At 50.7% G+C, this 22,620-nt stretch overlaps 1 protein-coding gene across 1 annotated transcript in view; it reads left to right on the top strand.

The window, feature by feature from the left end:
- Positions 1-10,265, top strand: part of TGM2 (transglutaminase 2) — a 31,512-nt gene extending 21,247 nt beyond the window's left edge. The window contains exons 9-13 of the mRNA XM_037044041.1: positions 368-607; positions 2,666-2,938; positions 6,387-6,547; positions 7,596-7,732; positions 8,503-10,265. Of these exons, the coding sequence (XP_036899936.1) occupies positions 368-607; positions 2,666-2,938; positions 6,387-6,547; positions 7,596-7,732; positions 8,503-8,653 (962 nt within the window). The 3' untranslated portion in view covers positions 8,654-10,265. The remainder of the gene's footprint in view (positions 1-367; positions 608-2,665; positions 2,939-6,386; positions 6,548-7,595; positions 7,733-8,502) is intronic.
- The last annotated feature ends 12,355 nt before the right edge of the window (positions 10,266-22,620 follow it).

The raw sequence follows: 22,620 nt of genomic DNA, 5'->3' as shown, positions 1-22,620 counted from the left end.
CCTTAGGGTGCTTTGGGATGTTCTTCTATTTTATTTATTGCTTACATAGTATCTAGGACATGCCAGTCCTCATTAGGTAGGTGCAAATACCATCCCCACGTGAAAACGAGGCTCTGAGAAGTTAAGTAACTACCAAAACATCACACAGCTAATAAGAGCTGTGACTCGCACCTTAAAAGCTGGGCTCCAGCATCTTCATCATTAGTTCTCACCCTCTGCTGCCTTCCTGGCAGTGGAGTCCCTGAGTTAAAAGGCTTTATCCTCTCGAGATTTTTCTGCCACATGTGGTTGAAGGGTGGAAGGTTTTGGAGGGTGCCGCCCTGCCCTCCTCCCAGGCTTGCATCTCCTTCCTTCTTCCCCCAACCAGGGATATACTGCTGTGGCCCCGTTCCGGTCCGTGCCATCAAGGAGGGCGACCTGAGCGTCAAGTACGACGCACCCTTTGTCTTTGCCGAGGTCAACGCGGACGTGGTGGACTGGATCCGGCAGGAGGATGGGACCATGCACAAGTCCATCAACCACCGGCTCGTGGGGCTGAAGATCAGCACGAAGAGAGTGGGCCGTGACGATCGGGAGGACATCACTCACACCTACAAGTACCCCGAGGGTAGGTGCCCAGAGACCCCAACGTGGCTGCGCCGGGAAGCTGCCAGCTTTACCAGCCCCGTGTGTGTGTGTGTGTGTGTGTATGTGTGTGTGTTATTTGGCCCCCTGCATTCAGCAATGACCTGTGGGTTACTCTCCATTCCCAAAAATGCCTTAGAAACAGGTGCAAACTTACCACACACACTGGACGATGGTGGTAGAGAATTATTTGTTTAGGAAAAGAATTCCATGTTCCACAAAAGGATTCCATTGGGTCTGTAAGCCTCACCTTTTTGTTGTTGTTGTTGGTGGTGGTTTGACTCCATAAACCTAAAAGGAATGGCTGGTACAGAGGAGAGGCGTGCACGGGAACAGAAAGGTTAGGAGTGTCCACGCTGTGTGCTAATAGCCCTGACCAGCTGTGGCACCTGCAACTGGAGATGAGTAATTCCACCCTTTTTTGTTGCAATGTATTTGCACCAGAGAAGCTGAGAGATGCACATGGGCCGTGGAGGAGCGGTTCCTGGAGCTCGGTCACGTGTGTTTGGGCCGTGTTTCTCCTGCAGCCGGGGAAGCAGCGTGAAGGAGGATGGGGAGGGGTTCAATGAAAGAGAAGTGGACCAGGAGAAATTTAAAGACAAGATGGGTTCCATCAGATACAAAGATGAGTCTTCCTTCTGCTACCCATGTCAAATCAGTAGGGGGGAAAAAGGATGTGGCTTATTTTAAAAATTGGATTTAAGCACATCTGACAGCCCATCCAATACGATAGATATTTTCCAAGCATCTACTGAGTGCCAAGCTCAGCCGGGCTCACAGAGATGACTGAGAAATCACAGCCCCACCCACATCTGACCCCGACTGACACTCCCGAGCTGACTGGGGGTTAGGGATTAAGTGGCTGTGTTTTCGGTGTAAAGGATAATGCAGAAGGAAAAGATGCTTTCCTCGGCTTCTGAAAGGCCTAGAGCTGATGGTTTGATAGAAGGAATAAATATGAGCCCAATAACACTTGGGGGGGAAATGAAAGGAGCATGGGGAGAGGTAAACAGAGCATAAAGAGGGGCAGTCATTCTTGCTGGAGAGCTTCACAGGCAGGCAGTGGAGGAAAAGGGATTCTGGGAGAAGTAATCCCTCTGTGCAAAGCCTTGCAGGTGAGAAAGTTCTCACTGTCTGGGTGCTTACTATGCGCCAAGCACCACTGTAGGCTGAAGGGTATAAAATAAAGAAAAGTAGACACAGTCTTAGTCCTCAAGCAGCTCAAGAGGGTAACCACAAAAAAAAAAAAAAACAGAAACCAATTTGGTGAGCTATACCACTGTAATTAGCAATAGGCAGCTGTGAAAGTCCAGAAGACACTTGGACTGAGTCACCCTGACATGGTGAGGTTGCCCATTTGGTTGGAGCATCATCCTGTGCACCAAAAGGTTGTGGGTTCAATCCCCAGTCAGGGCTCATACCTAAGTTGTGGGTTCGAGCCCTGGTCAGGACGAATGCGGAAGGCAAATCATCATTGACGTTTTCTTTCTTTCTTTCTTTCTTTCTTTCTTTCTTTCTTTCTTTCTTTCTTTCTTTCTTTCTTTCTTTTTTTCTTTCTTTCTTCCTTCCTTCCTTCCTTCCTTCCTCCCTTCCTCCCTCCCTCCCTCCCTCCCTCCCTCCCTCCCTTCCTCCTTTCTTTCTTTCTTTCTTCCTTTCTTTCTTTCTTTCTTTCTTTCTTTCTTTCTTTCTTTCTTTCTTTCTTTCTTTCTTTCTTTCTTTCTTTCTTTCTTTCTTTCTTTCCCTCTCTCTCTCTCTCTCTCTCTATCAAATCAATAAAAACATCCTCAGGTGAGGGTTAAAAAAAAGAAGACTTCCTGGAGAAGGGGCCATTTTGGATTGGGTCTTAACGGATGCCTAGAAGTTCGCTTTGGAAAATAAAGAAAATACTCTTTCCTTCTCCTGGCACAGGAGTGTAGAGAAGGCCCTCCTTCGGGGCTGCTCTGAGTCGCCAGGACTCTGAGAGGCCGGCTCTCTCAGCCTGGCCCCCTTCACACTGGAACAGGTTCCAGCCACAAAGACGCTCTCCCGCCTGTCCCCACAGGGTCCGAGGAGGAGAGAGAAGCCTTCCGGAAGGCCAACCACCTGAACAAGCTGAGTGCTAAAGAGGAGACGGGGGTGGCCATGCGGATCCGAGTGGCCCAGAGCATGAAAATGGGCAGCGACTTCGATGTCTTCGCCCACATCACCAACAGCACCTCCGAGGACCTCCCGTGCCGCCTCATTCTCTGCGCGCGCACCGTCAGCTACAACGGCGTCCTGGGGCCGGTGTGCGGCTCCAACGACATGGTCGATGTTTCCCTGGAGCCCAACTCCGGTAAGGCCCTGGTCCCTGGGTCAGTGACTGGTGCAGACGGAAGTGCTAGGTGGTGCCCTGAGCGCCCGGCCCGCACAGTTCACCTCCCAGACACCTGCAGGGCACTTACTCTCCGTCAGGCCCTGTCCTACGCACTCACAAATATCAACCCGTTTAATTCTTATAACAAAAGTGGGAGGTGGAGTCTCTTATTGCCTCCATTTTCCAAGTGAGAGGGCCGAGCACAGAGAGGTTAAGTACCTCTCCCAAGGCCACACAGTTAGGATGTGACAGGACTGAGACTCGAACCTGTACTCTTGGCAACTTCCCTGTTTTGTTCCCTCTCTTGTTCTCGGGGCTCCTGACTGCTTTCCCAGATTCTCTACCGCTCTCTCCCAGCTAATTCTTCCCCTTGGTCTCCAGCAACTCTCCCACCCCACACCAGGGTCTCTCCCCTCTGGAGGTCCTCAGCCTCTGGGAAAAGACGCTCCAGACCACTGCGGCCCGCAGAACCTTCTGCGACGTGACTTGTGCATCTGTGCTGCGTGGAGTGGGGGTCATAGTTCCGTGTGGCTACTGGGCCATGTGGCTGGCACAGCTGCGGAACCGAAGCTTTAACTTCACTTCCTGTAAACAGCCACATGGGGCCAGAACCTGCCATTTTGGACAGTGCCGCTTATGTAAGAGTGACGGGAGGACTGTCCAGCCCTCTGTGGAGAGAAGGGTGTTCCTCCTAGTTCCGCCCATCTCCTCATAGAGGGCCCCAGGCCTGTCCCGGCCTCCCTGCGGGGTGGGCCCCCTCCCTTGGCTCCTTAGTTCTGGGGCTCTCCCCCATTTCAGGGTAACGCCATGTCAGGGGATGACCCAACCCTCAGCCCTGGGCAAAGCCTCTGTCGTTCAAATGTCCTGGTCAGATGCCTACACGATCGTCTCCTTGGTCCCTGTTGTTCCCCAGCTTTGTCACTGTGCCTGGTTATCTTCCTTGAAATAAGCCTGAGACCCTGAGAGGCGTTGTGGCCTCATGGAGGTCACTTAGTAAGGCAGTGCAGAGCCCGTCTCCCGTGCCCCAGCAGTCCAGGCCCCGCTTCTGCGTGGGGGCAGAGGCATGAGGGTGACAGACGGGTCACGGAGCTGGGAGAGGCCCTGGGAGTGAGACACTGACCATCCTCCGAGGGTCCTGCTGGCTGTGCCACCTGGGCAGTGGGCCACCTCCCTGAACCTCAGTGTCCCCATCAGACACAGGGGAGCCATGACCTGTCAGTGTGAGACTGTCCTGAGGGGGAGAGGCTGGCCCCTGGGAACGAGTATTCCGACACACAGACCTGGTGGCAAGGCCCGGGCTGGAGCGCTCGGTGTCTGTGAAGCTGTCGGCTCTCCCCTCCACTCTGGCCTGTCAGCCGAACGTTTCTGATCCTTCATGACCTCGGCCTCGGCCTTGGCCTCACGGGCTGGCATTGGGCCATCCAGTTCTGAAGGAGGCCTGTCTGCGTTTCGGGCCAGGGGTCTGTGGTACTAGCAGCACCACCTCCTCATTTTGTTGTGGGCACCACGTGGGCACCCCTGGAGCCGCGTGCCCAGAGCAGACATTTCGTCAGGGTCCCTGAGCAGGGGCCAAGCCCCCAGGGATGGAGTCACCCAGCACTGGGGCTGAGGTCCCAACACTTACACTTTTGAAAGATGTTAGCTGGGGGCCAGCCAGATTGGCTTTGATTTTGGCCACTACCGCCTCCTACGTGTCCGACCGTGGGCAGGGTGGCGGTGCTCCCCGAGCCTCACCGGACTCCTCCACGCACTGGGGCGGCGGCAGCACCACCTAAGGTACCCTGTGAGGACTGAAAGGGACAATGTGTGCTCGGGAGACGTCTGCAAAGTGTCACCCGGTGCCTGGACAGGGCAAGACCTTCACTCCTCACTAAGCAGAAGAGCAAATAGGCGTGGGGCATCCGAAAAGCCCCGTGGTCCTTTCCTGACCACCCACGGCACCACACAGTGGCCTCAGTGCTGGGCTCCGTGGTGTGAGTCCCTGCTAACCTTGATGGCGGAGAAAGGACCCAGCATGGCCCAGGCCTAAGTGTCAGCTGTGGGGGAATAATCAGGACACCCAAGTTCTAGTTCAGGCAATTCTGTGGGCTCCTGGTATTTCTCTTCTCCATCCCCGGTCTCATGTTCCTCATTTGTACAAACTCTGGTTCGTCTTTGCGGAGCCCCTCCAGCCACTTTGTTAGAACCCACGCGTGTCATTTCTTCTTGGGCTCAGCAGCACCTCAAAGGGAGGAAGGGTCCTTCCTGGAACGTGTGGCGTGAACAGAACGTCAGCCTGGGCTGGGACACCAGAGTGGTCTCCTCCTGGGCCCCCGTCGGGCCCACTCTGCCTCCCAGACCCCGGTGGGCCCCCGGAGCATTGTTCGGGCAGGCTGCCCACTCTTCCCCCATCCCGGAGGATGTGTTCGCAAGAGGAGAGGTCCCTCCTGCTCTCTCATCCACCCACGAAGGGCACCGCCCGTAGGGGGAGGGCAGAGGTCCTGCGTGGTGTCCAGGCAGAGCTGGTTCGGGTGCCCTAGTGGGGCCTTCAGTGGCAAGCTGGGCCCGAGACTGATTGGGCCACCTTTGGGTCACACACTTGGGCTGAGTCTCTAGTTATTCTCTGATGATAAGATATGGGGGATTTCCATGCACTCCTGGACAGGAAGCCAAACAGGACAGAATCCAGTCACCCACACCCCTGACCCCTGCCTCCTTGCTCTGCAGCTTCTCTCCCTCCCCCTTCCTGCCCCATGCTCACCACTCCAGGTGGGTCGCGGGGGGCGGGGGCGAGGCGTGCAGCCAATGTGGCCTTGGCGATCGTGCCTGCCCCGGCACCTTTTAGAACAGGGCAAATCACCTAAGGAATGACAGATCACCACACACCCTTCCTTCTGTCAGTCAGCAGCTGGCATGACATCAAGGCTGTGGTCCCTGGCGGGCAGAAAACAGCTCTCAGAGGTCCAGCCCCACCCTGGTTCAGCCTCCTGGAAAGGTCGATCGGTGGGGCCGTGCCCTCGGAGCTCCCAGAGGACAATGTTTGCTTTCTTTCCCGTGGAGCTGGTCAGACTTTCCACTCTGCTCCACCAGGAATTTTCACTCCTTTTTGTCCCTTTTGGCAGCAGATTGGGTTTTCTGCCCCCAGCATCACCTGAACAGAGGTTGGAACAGATCACTCCTGGGAATGAATGGCTAGAGGCCTGGGTACACCAATGCAGCCTCTTCCCAAGGTCAGGGTGTGCACCCCCAGTGGGTCTGCCAAGGCCCAGACCTTGGCTCACGGTGAGAAAGGGACTCTGAAGCCGTCACAGGTCAGGGAAAGGCCTGGGACCTGCCCAGCCATTCACCGGCGGTGTGAGCTCAAGCACGTTCCTTCCCCTCTCTGTGCCTGTGGAAACGTGGGGAATGGGGGTCTCAGTCACTAAATGTGCTCCCCCCACCCCTGCAGAGAAGAGCATCTCCCTTCCAATCCTCTATGAGAAGTACTGTGACTACCTGACGGAGTCGAACCTCATCAAGGTGCGAGCCCTCCTCATCCAGCAAGCTGACAACAAATACCTGCTAGCCGAGAGGGACATCTATCTGGAGAATCCGGAAATCAAGATCCGGGTAAGCAGAGGGCTGGACAGGGAGCAGGCCAGCCTCATGCACCTGCAGCCCTGCATGCTCATGCCCTCTGACACCTCAGGGGTCCTCAAATCCCGGCTTCGTCCAAGTACAGCATCGTGAAGCCAAAAGAATTTGGGACTCACGAGTGCATCCTAGGCTCTCAGAGAGGTAGGGTCATGGAAATGAGGGATTTTAGAATCACAGATGCTTAAAGGCTAAATGCCTAAAGCTAGAGGCCCAGAGCCTGGGCCCTGGTGGGGAAGGTGGGGTGGACGCTGAGCTCTGCCTGCCTGGCTCTGTGGCCAGGTGGCCCTGGGCATGTGACTGTGGTCCTTGTTGCTTCAGTCTGTCCATCTGCAAGGTAGGCATTATAAAAATTAAATGTGCATCCGTAAGAAAAACATACAGCCCGGTCCAGCACATTGTAAGGGCTCAGTAAGTGCTGACTATTGCCACTGTCGTCATCCTTGTCACAGTGATTTACTTTCAAGGAGCCGCAGCCCCAGAGCCCCCAGTGCAGCAGTTACAAATGAACGGCGGAGCACAGAGCAGGAGGGGGGCGAGAGCTATTTGCCAGTCTCCCCGGCAAATCAATGGCGCTTGCCCGTTCCTGGCTCAGCGATCCTGACAGAAACGCTGCAGCCAGGCAGGCTCTCCCATGACGAAACCAATGCTCAGAGAGGGCAGTGACTTTCGGGGGGTGGGGGGGTCACACAGTGAGGAAGGGGCTCCAAAGCCTGTGAGCTTCCCACTCCAGACTCTAGAACAAGGGAGCCACTATGCCTTCTCTGGGTTGTGTGGGGCCTCCCCCTGCTGCTCCGTGAAGGAGCCCTGGGCCGGTGTCATCATCTGTTTCTTCCAGATGAGGAAACTGAGGTACAGAGGCATGGAGTGAGACTGGTGGAGTGGACGTGGTTTTGTTCAGCAAATATTGGGCCAAATTGCGCAAATACCGAGATGGCCAAGCCAGGATCCTGCCTGCCCTTGAGGGGCTTTGGTCCCCTTCCCTCTGTGCTACACCTTACATCTGCCCTGTGCCCTGACCCAGATCCTGGGAGAGCCCAAGCAGAACCGCAAGCTGGTGGCTGATGTGTCCCTGCAGAACCCACTCACCGTGCCCCTGGAAGGCTGCATCTTCACTGTGGAGGGAGCTGGCCTGACTGACAGGCAGATGACCGTAGAGCTGTAAGTGCTGGTCACTCGAGCTTGGGGGGCCTAGGGGTCAGAGGGTAGATGCCGATGGGGGGCACCAAACTCCAGCCCATAGCTTGTCATCTTGTCTGTCACACACCCACCCTCAAACCTGAGTCTTACACCCCAGGGTCCCCTTCTAAACACTTTCGGGGCAAAGTCCCCAACTTCTCATCCTCAGCATCCATACCACGCTAGCTGGGTTCCCTGCACGTGTCTCCATAAACCTAAACAATTACACATTCCATCGCTAAGCACTCGCCCCGCAACATACAGGCCTCACATAAATGCAAGCATAGGAACTCTGAGTGTCTTCACATGTGTCTTAGACACATATCTATGGACATACACATATACAAACATAAACACTTCTTATTTTTTACTTTATTATTGTCAGATAAGTTACATACAGTAAAGAACACAAATCACGCAGGTACAACTCAAGGCATTCTCATGCATGTGGGCACCTGAGCACATCCACTCTTACCCCAAGCACTCTGTGGGCTTCTCATGTGTGTGTGAGCGCACACACATGCACACACAGGCCCCTCTACACATAGTAGGGCACATTGCCCAAGACCTGCGAGAGCAGTTATCATGTCCATTTGTTATTGTCATTTGTTACTACTGTCAGCATTAAGCCACACCCCCGTGGACCCAGAGGCCCTGTGCTAAGTTCTCAGGAGTCACGGGTCACCGCGGTCTGGCCCCATCATGGCAACCAGGCCTGAGCATCTCCTCAGCCTCTTCCTCTCTCTCCACAGCCCAGAGCCGGTGAAGGTCGGGGAGGAGGCCAAAGTTAGGGTGAACCTGCTGCCTCACCACGTGGGCCTCCATAAGCTGGTGGTCAACTTCGATAGCAACAAGCTAAAGGCTGTGAAGGGCTACCGGAACGTCATCATCGGCCCCCGCTAAGGGGCTCCCTTGCCCAGCCCCACCTCAGCCAGCTGAGAGCCCTCAACTTGACCCAATCTTTATCCCAAGCTGGTGAGGAAAATTTGCCCCTCCTTGGATCCCAGACCCATCTTGCCCCCTGAGCCTGGTTTCCCACCCCTCTACCCGTGAGCAATGTTCTGTACCTCCCCAGTGGGAGCCCTGACCTTGGTTGACTGGGCTTGGGATGGGGGAGGAGGGACCCATTCCTTCCCCTCCAGCCCAGATGCCATTTGGAAAGCAACCAACCTCCACCTGCCATATTGGTTGCTCTATTCCATAGCCCCTTGGAGCAAAAAAAAAAAATACAGAGTGCCCATTGGCCAGATCGAGAAACTCAACACCCTGGTGTGCTGTACCCCTTCCCCAGACTGTGCCCTGGCCCCAGGGGCCAGCACAGGTGGGGATGGGGAGGGTCCCAGGTACGAGCAGGCTTCAGCTTCTCCCACAGTCTCTTACCCTCCTCACCATTGTGAAGCACCTACGATGGGCAAGGTGCATCCTGTACTTGCTGGTACCCACGCAGCCACCAACCCTTTTAATCCATCACCATTGAGCTGCTTTCTCAATGGGGAGACTGAGCCTCGGAGAAAGAAGGTGGCCCGCCCTGCCCAGGTGGGCTTACAGATATTTGAAAGACCGGGTCATCTGAAGGCACGGGGACGGAGCATAGGCCTTCTGACTCCGAGTCCAGTGCCCTGCTCCTGACACCAGCCCTGACCCGAGAGCGTCAGTGAGGCCCTTTGGGGCCTGATCCAAAAGGACCCATTTGGGCTGAGGAAGTGGGAAAAGACTGGAAAGCGTCAGAGCCCCAAGTCTGGCCAGCCAGTGCCCTCCTCTCTCTGGGTTTTGGTGTCCTGGCTGGTCAGTGCAGTGGCTGAACCAGCTCATCTCTAAGGGCCTTTCAGCTCTGCACAACTGATGCCTTGTAGGATCCAGCCTTGCAAATGACAACACCTGGTCTCACAGAGACCTCGGCCTTACACCCAGGATGTTTCTAAGAGCGAAACCAGGACCAGGACCACGGTTCTGCCCCCAGCCCTAACCAGGTCCCACACCTTCCTTCAGACCCCAGTTCCAGGGGCCAAGAGTCCTGGAGGCCCCTGTCCTTCCCAGGAGCCTCCCTCCCCACAATGCCTAGATTTCACAAGGGCCTTCGCTGCCTGTGCTGATCACTCACCAGCAAGGCCAGCCCCTCAGCCACCCCCTCTTCGCAGGACCAGGCCCTGGAAAACAGCTCAGGGAGCCCGTGAGTTGTCATCTCTGACTTATTCGCCCACAGTCTCCACGTGACCGGGCCTCCCTAAGCCTGGATGAGGGAGAGAGGCATTCTCTATCTGGAGTTGGGGTCACAGCCTCCAGGCCCTCCCCCAAATGCAGAGAGGGCCTTGGGAAAAATCACGCTGATGCATTTAGAACTTGCTGCTTTGCACAGGGAGGAATCACAAAATGAGCCAACAAACACGTTCTATATAAATATTGCTCTGTTTGTCTATGATTTATAAATGCTTTCAGGTTCCACGCGGATAGTAGCTAGCCTTTTGAGCCACAGAGAGCGAGCACTGAAATAAAGAGTTTATTTTTCACATTCAAACAAGGTCTGGTCTGGTCCTTTTCATGCTTTTGAGGGGGGTGGTTGGGTGAGCTCATTCATACTGGGACAGGCCAGGTCTAAACCTGACTGACATTCAAGGCTCTACACAGTCTGGCTCCCTCTCCAGCCTCTTTTCCAAACAAAACATGTTTGGGGCCACAGTGAACTTCCTGCATTTCTTCAAACACCCCATGCACTTGCCAACTTCTTGGGTTCTGCATGGGTAGTGCCCTGAGCCTAGAGTGCCCTTCCTCTTCCTTACCCATCTTGTGAGCTCTTACCCATCCTATGATGCTTAACAGGAAAGTCACCTCTTCTGTGAAGCCGTCCCAGATTTCTTCTCAAGCCCCCAGAGCCTCAAGAAATGGACCAACTCAGACATTTATCTGAGAATTTTAGTTCCATATTGGTATATCTGTCCCCCTCACCATTCCATCTGAAGTCCTCAAGGGTGGGGACCAAGTGTCACTGAAATAGACACTAATAAACGCTGAATTGGTAAATCAAAGTGTTTGAACTCAGCTCTCATAAAACCAGGGCTGTCCAAAAGAAATGTAATATGCGCTACAAATGCAAGCCATATATGTCATTAAGATTTTTTTAGCAGCCACATTTAAAAGAGTAGAAAGGTACAGGTGAAACACATCTCGGCGTATTTTATGTAATCTAATATGTCCAAAATATTGCCATTTCAGCACATAATCAATATAAAAATTATTAGTAAGAGATTTTCCATTCTCATTTTCACACTAGGTCTTTGAAGTGTGGGGCATATTTCATCCTGACAGCCCATCTCAGTCCAGAGAGCCAAGTGCTCACGCCTATATGCTTCTTATTTTTTACTTTATTATTGTAGTATAAGTTACACACAGTAAGGAACACAAATCACGCATGTGCAGCTGGATGGCCATGGGGGGCTCCTGGCTGCCGTATGGGGTGGGGTCCTGTCTAGACTGGGGTCCAGGAATGCGGGAGCTCGGTCATTCACCTCGCCCTCCTCACTGACGAGGCTGATATCTGTTCAATACGGGAGCACTGATAGTGCTCCCGTATTGAACAGATAATAGAAGACAGTCTCTGGTCCTCGAGGAACTCGTGTTGAAAGACATGATGGGCACCTGAAAAATAAATGGAAACGAACATCTATCGTGTTATCTGGGGGTGCATCCTTCTGTTCCATGAACACTACATCCTGGGTCTGGCCTGGATTGCCCAAACTTCTACCCGTGAGTAACCCTCCGGAAAACAGAAACCACAGGGCTTTTTCAGGCAGAGACCGAGTTCGCAAGGGAGGTTGATTCCAGAGGCATGTGAAAGAGCAGCGGGGGGACTGTGACTCAGAAATCAGGAAGGAGCTGCTCCCGGGCCAATCAGGAGCCCGCGAGCCTGTCTGCAGCACCCACCTGCTGGGGGTGTTGTCACTGTAGCTCAGGAACCGCAAAGCCTGCTGGGACGGCAGGGCCTACTAGAGTCGGCTGCGGCAGGAGCCAGAGGCAGGCTGGCACCTCTCCCGCCTTCTCCCCACTGGCAGACCCTAATCAGAAACTCTTTGGCAAGGAGCTCTGGAAAATATTATTTGCAGGCTCCAGCCCCCTGAAAACGGAGATGGCCAGGCAATTGCAGGTGGGGGAGGTAGTGGAGTTGAGCAGTTGACACCTCTCACTGCTTCCTCTGCCAGGAACACGCTTCCCATCATCTCCACCTCAGGAACTCTTACTCAGCCTTCAAAACCCTGCTCCTCCATGAAGCCTTCCTGGGCTGCAGCCAACTGCTTCAACCTCCAGGTCCCCTCAGCACCTTGCAGATAGCCCTTCACATCACTCAGGGCAGGATCAGAGCATCCCCCCAACACCAGACTGCCCGCTCTCTACAGGCAGGGGCAGGGCTTCCCGGGCCAGGTCTGCCAGGGCTGGACAGGGTCAGCAGCCTCGCCTGACCAGCCCCTAAGCCTGCTCCATCCCTAGGCAGTCCACTAGCCAGGAACCCAGGAAGGAAAAATGCTCTGCTGGTCGTGTGGGCCCATTTTCCAGACAGGGAAAATGAGCCTGGGGGCCTGTTCTCCAAACCGGGTGTGAGGCCGAAGTCTGGGTCCCTGGAGTCCCATCACACGGCAGCTCAGTGCTGCTGGATCCCCATCCAAGAGCAGCTCCCAGCCCTGGTGTCAGGGGCCGGGGCTCTGGAGTCACACAGGAGAGGATCTAAGTCCGACTCTGCCTCGGATTCTCAGTGTGGCTTCAGGCGGGTTCTCAGCCTCTCTACTGAATGAGGATGATAGGATGCCAATGTTTGTGACTGATGTGCAGGTTCAATGACACGGTGCCCAGACAATGATGAGCTGCTCCTACTACATTGTGACCCCAGTAGCCAGCTTTACTCCTGGCAGGAGCCTCCACATGTGTTGCGCTATTTACTCCTCAAACAACCTTAGGTTAGGGCGTTGTTCCCCTCATTTTACAGGTTTCACTGCAGAGCAGGGACTGGGGCCCAGGCTGCCTACCCTCTCTGGATCGCAGCCTGGTCCAGAGGAGGTTTCATTTCCGCTTGAACCCTAACCCTTCCCAAACTGTTCTGGAACGCAGGGGGCAGAAGCCTTCACACAAGCCCTGGTGGGAGGTCTGACTGGGGCCACCTTCCCAACCCTCTGGTTCCTCTCCTCTCCAGCTGCTCTTGTTGGCTTAGGAGGCTCGCCAGTTCATGCGTGGGCCTCAGGCCAAGCCTGGAACAACAGAATGCTGATAGAATCTGGGAAGGAGACACAGAAGGCGGAAGGCCAGGCAGGGGCCGCCTGAAAGCACGTGCACCGTGAGGCCAGGACAGGGTCAGGTCCCTCTCCTGGCCTCCCGGCTTCCCTCCCCCCCCCAGACCTGTGCAGGGACACAGAAACACACACCGGGGAACCCGTGACGTCCATAGGGACCCATTACGAGCAGAGTCAATCACAAAGTGATGCCTTGCCCAGCCTTGAGAACATGGGATCTGCAATGGTACGCAGCCCAGCGAATGCCAGAGAACTAAAGTCAAGCAAAGGAAGCAGACACAAAAGGCTAGTGTCAACACGACCCCACCCGCGGAGTTCATGACCGGGCAGAACCCATGTGCCTGTGGGAAGTCGGGACTGTTTTCCCTGGCGGGGGACAGACTGGACCAGGTTGGTTTTTCTTCACCTGGGGCTGGGTAAGCAGGGCACATTCAGCCTGTGAAATGTGCCAACTGCATCTACATACAACGCATGTAATGGTTCTCTTTTCCTATGTGTGGCCTATTTCGATAGAATTTCAAACAAATTCACTTCTCGGAGGCGGGGACCCAGCTCTAGAGTTCTCCCCACTTCTCCTTCTGAGAGATGGGGTACCAGTAGGGTGCACCTCCAGGGACATTGTGAGGCTCACGCAGGATGCTACATGGGTGAACACAAGACCGAAAGGGCTGTGACGTGTGCGTCTCATTTGCCGTGAACGGTGCGTGGCCCGTCGGTCAGTGCTGTACACGCTGACTGAATGAACTTCAAGTTGGGGTCTTAGGCTCCCAGCCAACCCTCAGAACAGGCCACAGAGGTGACCATCCCACCTCCCCCGCGGGGCTAAGATGGCCCGCTCAACGTCCCCCGGCGAGTGGATGGCAGAGCGGGAATCAGAATCCAGCTGACTCTTGCCCATGGCATCCCGCAGAAAGGCCTGGAAAGTGGAAGAGACAACTTGGTCCCCAGAGGCTGGACAATGGACACGGCAAGCCTTTCCCCCATCAGCACCCCCGGGGTCTGAGAAAGCCAGAGCTAGAAGGCAGAGGCTGGTAAAAACAGGTATCACGTGACCCAGCAACTCCACTCCCACGTTTGCCCCAGAGGGAAGGAGAGCGTGCCACCCTGCAGAAAGGTGTGCAGGAATGCACACGGACGTTCCCAGCAGCGTTATTCATTGTTGCCAAAAAGTGGAAACAAGTCAACTGCCCATCAACTGATGCATGTGTAATAAAATGTAGTATAACCATAAAATGAAATATTATTCAACAATAAAAATGAGTTAAGTATCAATACATGTCACAACATGGGTGAACCTTAAAAACACTATACTCAGTGAAGGACACCACTCACAAGAGACCACATGTTGTATAATTTCATTTATATGAAATGTCCAGAACAGGCAAATATATGGAGGCAGAAAGTTGACTGGTGATTGCCTGGGGCTGGAGGGATGGAGGGGCTGGAAGGGAGTAATGGCTAAAGGGTATGGGTTTTTTGAGGGGAGGGGCGGGTAATGAACATTAAAGCAGATCTCCAGTGGGAAGTGAGACGTGCCAGGAGGAGAGACGAGGCCTTGGGGTACCAGGCCCACCGGGTGATCAGAGCCAGGGCACTGAGCATCCTCTCAAAGCATTACCCGCATCAACTTGCTGGACCCTCACAACGTACTATGAGGCAGGAGCTAGCGTTGCCTCCTTCACTCCATAAGCGAGGAAACTGAGGCTCAGAGAGGTTATGTGACATGGCCAAGGTCACACAGCTAGACAACAGTGGAGCCACAGCATTTGCTCCTAACCTCCTGCTCTGTTGTCATCTGTCACATGATGTGGATTTATGCCATTAGAGGGTTTTCTTTAACAGGAAAGTCANGTTTGGTTTTTGGGGGGGGGGGCGGGTAATGAACATTAAAGCAGATCTCCAGTGGGAAGTGAGACGTGCCAGGAGGAGAGACGAGGGCTTGGGGTACCAGGCCCACCGGGCGATCAGAGCCAGGGCACTGAGCATCCTCTCAAAGCATTACCGGCATCAACTTGCTGGACCCTCACAACGTACTATGAGGCAGGAGCTAGCGTTGCCTCCTTCACTCCATAAGCGAGGAAACCGAGGCTCAGAGAGGTTATGTGACATGGCCAAGGTCACACAGCTAGACAACAGTGGAGCCACAGCATTTGCTCCTAACCTCCTGCTCTGTTGTCATCTGTCACATGATGTGGATTTATGCCATTAGAGGGTTTTCTTTAACAGGAAAGTCAGAGCAAGCCTCTTTGAAGAGCTAATGTGGAAGCTGGTCCCCTAAGGAAGAGCAGTGAGGCCGGGAAAGGGTGAGGTGGGCGGGGCTGGAGGTGGTGCGGGTCAGGCGGAGGCCATTCCCAGGAAGCGGATAGCACTCAGCCCTGGGACTCTCCCCTGCCCTGTCTTTGTTCACAGCCTGAGGCTCTAAGGCAGCTGTTGAGTGCTGCAGGGAGGAGGGGAGCCAGGTTGCTATCGGGAAGCATCTCCATGTAAGCATTTCTGGGAAAGCTCAGAAGAAAGGAATCTGAAACTTAAAAATCTCCAGCAATTTGCTATGATTTTGTTTCACATTTTTTTCCTCGCCTGAGGATATGTTTATTAATTTCAGACAGAAAGGAAGGGGGAAAGGGGTGAGAGAGAGAGAGGGAAACATTGACATGAGAAAGAAATGTTGGTTGCCTCTGTCCACTCCCCCAGCCGGGGATCGAACCTGCAACCTAGGTGTGTGCCCGCACTGGGAATCGAACCCCGAGACATTTTGGGTGTACGGGACGATGCTCCAACCACTTGAGCCACCCAGCCAGGGCTCATTTCACATTCTTTTTTTTAAAAAAGATTTTATTTATTTACCTTTTGGGGGAAGGGAATAAGAGAGAGAGAGAAACATCAATGTATGGTTGCCTCTCGTGAGTCCCCTGCTGGGAACTGGCCTGCAACCCAGGCATGTGCCCTGACTGGGAATCGAACTGTGATCTGGTTCACAGGCCCACGCTCAATCCACTGAACTACACCATCCAGGGCTTGTTTCACGTTCTTAATAAGTATTCACCTTTGTACCCAGTTTTATATGCATAATTTTATATTCTTTTTCTTACAGATGGTGCCCCCAAATTAAAATTAAAACGATGGTGTTTTAACACGGTCTACTCACCAGAATGGATAAAATTAAAAAGCCCCTCCCCCCAATCTCCTTCAAACACAGGCAAGAAAACTCGCGCGAGCAGCTGGGACGGGAGTGGAAACTGCAGGACCACCTTGGGAAACCAGCCGCAGTATCTTCTAAGGCACCATGTTCGTTGGGTCCATGAGGCAGCAATTCCTCTCGTGAACATTTACCCAACAGGAAGTCTGAGTCTGTGTGTCCTTCAAAACGTGTCCTCCGAAGACACACACAAGAATGTTCATAGAAGTTTTAAAAAAATATATTACCCCAAAGTTGAAAAGAACCTGCCAGTCCAACGCCAGTGTAGTCGTTCAAATAGCAGAGTAAGGAGGAGGGAGGACAAACTACAGCTACGAGCAACAATCCCTTGAATCTCACAAACATGTTACGCAAAGAGATGCCAACACGGTACACACTGAATGGTTGTATTCATGCCCAGTCCGATGCCAAGCAAAGCTTATTTGCAGTGTTGGAGGTCACACAGCGGTTTACCTTTCGGGGTGGGGGAGCGACTGGAGGGGGATCCAGGGCAGTGTCCAGGGGGCTGCCAGGTCTGATTCCTGAGCTGGGTGCCCGTTTACACGGGCATGTTTAGTCTGGGGGATTCGTAGAAACGTACCCTTACGCTGTGTGCCTTTTCTATACGCATGTGACGCTTTAATAAAAACCTCCCCAATGGTCGAAGCGTCAAGCCCCTGAAAACCTTTACCTGCCCTTGAGATCAGAGAAGGATTTGGATTTTATTCTTCTGATGTGGTTTCTACTGGAGGAACGCAAATGGCAGGTATTATGATCCCCACGTGCTTTAGGAAGCAGCCCAGGGAGGGGGGGATAGCACAGGGTGAGAAGTGGCGAACTGGGAACCCAGTGGGATGAAGGGCAGAGAAATCTCCCTCCGTGGGACCCTGAGGGCACAGGGGAGGTGGAGGGGGGTGGAGAGGATTGAGCAAAGATGAGGAGACTGGAAGAAAACAGGGGCAATCGGTGTGGGAGGCTAGGAGGTAGAGGGAGGTCTGGTCTCTGATTATTCCACAGTGAGCCAGGCACCCTGGTACCGCCAGGCTCAGCTCCACTGGGGAGCCAGCTTCCCTTGGCCAACTCCCCCTTCATTCCATCCCAGGGCCCGTCAGCCCCGCTGGTGGAAACTCTGAAGCGCTCCCAGTCAGGTCGTGGCAGCCGCCCAGACCTTCACAGTGCTGACGATCTCTCTCTTTCAGTCACGATCCTGGCTTTCCTTTTTCTTCTTTCCTGTCTTATTGACCCAAACGTTTGCAAAGGCCTCCTTGGAGCAGACTTCAAGCTTGACGGTGTTGCATCTCGTGCCATTGAGGACCCTGGCAGCCTGAGTGAAGTGAGTGGTACTAACCCATTATACGGATGAGGAGAGTGAGACCTGACGAGGTGAAGGGACCCGAGGCCCACACCACCCACCCACTCAGGGGCAGAGCAGGATTTTAACTACAGTACCAGTAGCGGCTGCCATGTAGCGGCACTAAGTGGTGCCAGACGCTGTGTTAAGCCCTGGGCACACATTCGACCACCCACTCAGTCCTCACAAGGACCCAGTGGAAGAAGCTGCAATTATTATCACCCCCTTAAAAAAACACCTTTTTTTATTGAAGTCTTACATGCATAGGCAGAAAAGTGCACAAATTACAACAGACTGATGGGTATGCACAAACCGAACCCACCCAGGGGACCGGCACTCAGGTTAAAAAATAGAGCAATTGATGCAATGCCCAAAGCGATAAAGTGACAAGTGATGAAGAGAAGACCGAAAAACTGGGTCTCATAAACGTTCAAAACTGTTGTGTTTCAAAGGACAACATCAAGGAAAGTGAAAAGACGACAAACATTTGAAAATAGTTTGAAAATACTTGAAATCATATATTTGATGAGTCTGGAATCCAGAACATGCAAAGAACACTTATAACTCAATGAGAAAAAGTCAAGTAATCCAGTTGAAAACTAGCAAAGGATTTGAGTAGACATTTCTCCAAAAAAGGTATATAAATGGCTATTAATGAAAAGATGCTTAACATCATTAGCCATGAGGAGATAAAAATAAAACCCACACAGAGATGCCACTTCCCAGGAACCAGGAGGCTATGACCAAGAAGACAGGTGGTATCACGTGTGAGGCAAGGAAGTGGAGAAGTCGGAACCCTCGTATAATGCTGCTGAAAACATACAATGGTCCAGCTGCTCTGGAATGCAGCCCGACAGTTCCTCGGAGGGTTAAACACAAAATTGCCATCGGACTCATCAGTCCGAAGAGTGAACGAGAGAACAAAAACACGATCCGCACAAGAAGTTGTACACAAAACTCTGGCAGCATTAGTCAGGGTAGCAAAGAAGTAGAAACAACCTAAATGTCCATCAAGTCGTAATGGGTAGAAAAAATATGGCATTTCTATGTGACAGAATATTATTCAGCAATAAAAAAGAGTAAAGTATTAACACATGCTACAATGTGGTTGAAACTTGAAAACATGCTAAATGAAAGAAGCCAGTCCTGGCTGGTGGCTCAGCTGGTTGGAGTGGCGTCCTGTGGACCAAAAGTCTGCAAGTTCATTCCTGGATCAGGGCACACACGTGGGTTGCGGTTCGATTCCTGCTTGGGGTGAATATGGGAGGCGAGTGATTGATGTTTCTCTCTCACATTGATGTTTTTCTCTTTTCTTCTCTCTCTCCCTTCCTCTCTCCAAAATTCATAGAAACATATCCTTGGGTGAGGACTTAAAAAAATGAGAAAGAAGCAAGTCAGAAAAGACCACAAATTGTATGACTCCATTAATATGAAATGTCCAGAATATACCAATAAAAAGCAGATTACTGACCGTCTAGGGCAGGGAGTGGGGTCAGGTAGGGGTGGGGTCGAGAGGTTAGAGACGAACTGCTAACAAGCACTTTCTTTTTAGTGTTATAAAAATGTTCTAAAATTATATTATGGGGATAATTGCACAACTCTTAAAGATGCATTGAATTACAGACTTTAAATGGATGGACTTTATATGTCTCAATAAAGCTGTTCAAAAATAAAAAAGATATTCCATTCTTGGAAAATGTTGTTCCATACCTGGATTGCCCCTACCTTCTCCTATTTCTCTGAATGTCCAAAATACAACCGATTTCCAATACCCAACTCAAATGCCACTACAAAGCTTTCCTTGATCCCTGCCCATCAAAAGTAATTGCTCTCTCCTCTGATCTCCCGTGGCGATTCACATCATTCACTCAGAGAGGATTTACAAGGCCCGTGCCGTGTGTCTGGCATTTATTACATTTCACATGATTATTTAAGTGCCCATCTCATCTCTGCTACTTTACTGTGACCTTTCGGAGAGAGGAGACTGTGTCTTGCTCCCATCAGAAACCAGCAATGTGACTAGCACACAGAAGTCTTCCAGGGGTGCACGTGGAATTCATTTTACGTTTCCTTTTTCTCAGATAAGCCTCCTCGCAGTAAACAGGTTCTCGGGTGGGTCATAGGTCTGATTCTTCATTGTGTGCCCCAGAGAAACAGCCTAGCATTTGGTAGGGTTTTTGTGTTGAGTAAACACAAAATGAAAAATGATGAAGGTGGCTAATTTTTCCACCATAACTGTCCAGACAAGGTTTTATTTTTTAAAGATTTTACTCATTTATCTTTAGAGGGGAAGGGAAGGAGAGAGGGAGAGAAATATCAATGTATGGTTGCCTCTCGTGTGTCCCCCCGCTGGGAACTGGCCTGCAACCCAGGCATGTGCCCTGACTGGGAATCGAACCACAAACCCTTAGTTTGCAGGCCCGAGCTCAATCCACCGAGCTATACCAGCCAGGGCAGGCAAAGTTTTTAAAAGGAGATGAGATTTACTTCCAGGATTGGAGTATGGGGAGGGATAAGGGAGGATTTTGCAATCCAGGTGGGTTACAGCAGAAAATAAGGAATGCGACCTTGCAAAGACTGTAAGGGAACAAGAAACCAAAAAAAGTACCTAGAAGAAGTAAAAGAAAACCAAACAGAACTGCTAGCAAAAAAAAAAATATACTAGCTAAACTTAAAACTTAATGATTGCATCTGACAGCAGATTAGACACAGCTGAAGAGAGAACTAGTGAAGTAGAAGATACATGATTCAAGGTGTGTCAGAGGAGGAGATGTACAACATAACAGAGAAATGGAAAGACAGGGGGAGAGAGTCGAAAATATGTTAACTTGGAGTTTCAGAAGTATACAAGAGAGAAAAAGAGGCAGGCACAATTGTTGAAGAGATAATGACTGAGAACTTTCTGAAACCGAAGGGAGTTAATAATCCACAAGTTCAAGAATCCCAACAAACTCCAAGCCAAGCAATAATAAATGCATGCTAGACATATAGTAAAGCTGAAGAGCAAAGAACAAAGAAAAAAAATCTACTGAGCATCCAGAGAATAAGAGAAACTACCTTCAGAAGAACGACAGAATGATGCTGACTTCTGAACAGCAACAGTAGAAGCCGGGTAGCGCTGAAATGCTGCTACCTGGATGTGCCAAAGAAAATAGTGACCCAGCTAAAATCCCGTACTCACCACAATGTACTTCAAGGCTAAGGCTTCCATAAAGACTTTTCAGACAAACAAAAACAGCGCTTTCTGCTAGTAAAACCTCATTAAAGTACATTCTAAAGAACATGCTTCACGTAAAAAGAATATGAATTCTGATGGAAGGCTGGAGATAAAAGAAAAACAAAGAGCAAAGAAACCAATAATTACATTCTCAGGTCTACTTGAGCACTGACTATATAAATAGTAATATTAAGACTAACACAGTTTCTCTCTTTTTATTTGATAGAAGCAGAATACATGAAGACTACGGCATATATGTCAAAGCAGCTCAGAGTTACTGATGACCTTTAAAATTTGGTCAATTAAATATTCCTGTTGTAATTTCAAGGACAGTAGTAAAAAAAATAGAAACAGTGTATAATCTCCAAACTGGTGGAGAGGGGAGATAAAATTAAAATGAATCCAAAATAGCACAAAAAAAGAATAGAGAAAATAACAAAGAAAGCATGAAATAAAGAGAAAGCATGAAATAAATGAGTGGACTTACATTGCTATACATCAAAAAAGAATATTAAATATCAAAAGTAAATGCTCCAGTGAAAAGACAAAAAGTGGTAGCTTGGATTTGAAAAGTCCAACTCTACGTGCTTTATACGAGGCATACAAGAAACAAAAAGACATAAAAAGGTTGAGAGTAAAGAAATGAAACAAAATATAACTTGCAAAAGAATAGTGATGTGACTATGTCAACATAAAACAAAACAGACTTTATCAGTAAATGTATAAACAGGGGTTATATTTATCTCTCTATAAATAGAGATATTTATCTAGAGATAAACAGGGCTCTGTATGATAGTGCATGTTTTACTTTACCAGAACATGTAACTATTTTAATTCTCTGCACACCTAAGGAGATAGGTTTGAAATGTACAAACAACAATTCACAGAACTACGAGGAGAAACATACAAATTCAGGTCCTCAGGGAAGATTCGATACATCTCTCTCAGTATTTGACCAAACATGAAGACAAAAATTCAGCATGGATGTAGAATGCATCCACAGTAGGTTATGCTACAGTGACAAAAGGATCCAAAGTCTTGGTGGCTGAATACGACAGAGGTCGATTTCTCACTTCCATGGAGTCCAGTGGAATCAGGCAATTGCCAGGGCTGTGCTCCTCCATGCAGTGACCCAGGAATCTAGGTTCTCTGGTCACACGTTTCTGCCCCTCCATCGTGTGCTTTTCGCGGGTGCTTCTCAAGAAGAGAAAGTATGAAGGCAGCATAGGCTTTAAATGCCTTGGCCCAGAAGTGACACGTCTCACTTCCATTCACACCTCTTAGGCTGCAACTGGTCACATGGTACTGCGGGTACTAAGAGTGTAGTTGACCTATGTCCCCAGAACCAGGTAGGAGTGAGTATTTGCAATCTCTACTCACTGGATTTCAACAAAATGATGAACAAGAAAAAAAGAAAAAGAAAAGGGAGAGAGAGAAAAAAAATGAATACACATGACCTAATGGACATATACAGATAACTGCATCTGACAACTTATTTTCAAGCACGTGAGGGAATTTACAAAATTTCACTATAACTTGGCTACAAAGCCAGTCTTACCAAATTATAAGGACTCCCAATCACACAGAGCATATTATCTAAATAGCTATTCTTTATAGCTAAAATATAAATTAATATTGAGATAATTAAAAAAGTTCCATATGCTAGAGAATTTAAAAATACACATCTAAACAACCCATCTCTTAAAGAAGAACTCATAAAGGAAGCAAGAAAATATTTTGAATCAATATATAACAAGAAAAGTCATGTTTGTAGGTGCAGGTAAATCAGTAGGAAATTTATAGTCTTGAATGCCTATGTCAGAGAAGCCGAAAATTGATAAAACTAAACATCTC

This window comes from Sturnira hondurensis, unplaced genomic scaffold (genome assembly GCF_014824575.4).
Source record: "Sturnira hondurensis isolate 20B ecotype Veracruz unplaced genomic scaffold, ASM1482457v3 Scaffold0004136, whole genome shotgun sequence".
NCBI classification, from domain to species: Eukaryota; Metazoa; Chordata; class Mammalia; order Chiroptera; family Phyllostomidae; genus Sturnira; species Sturnira hondurensis.
This window is presented reverse-complemented; position numbering and strand designations above follow the sequence as displayed.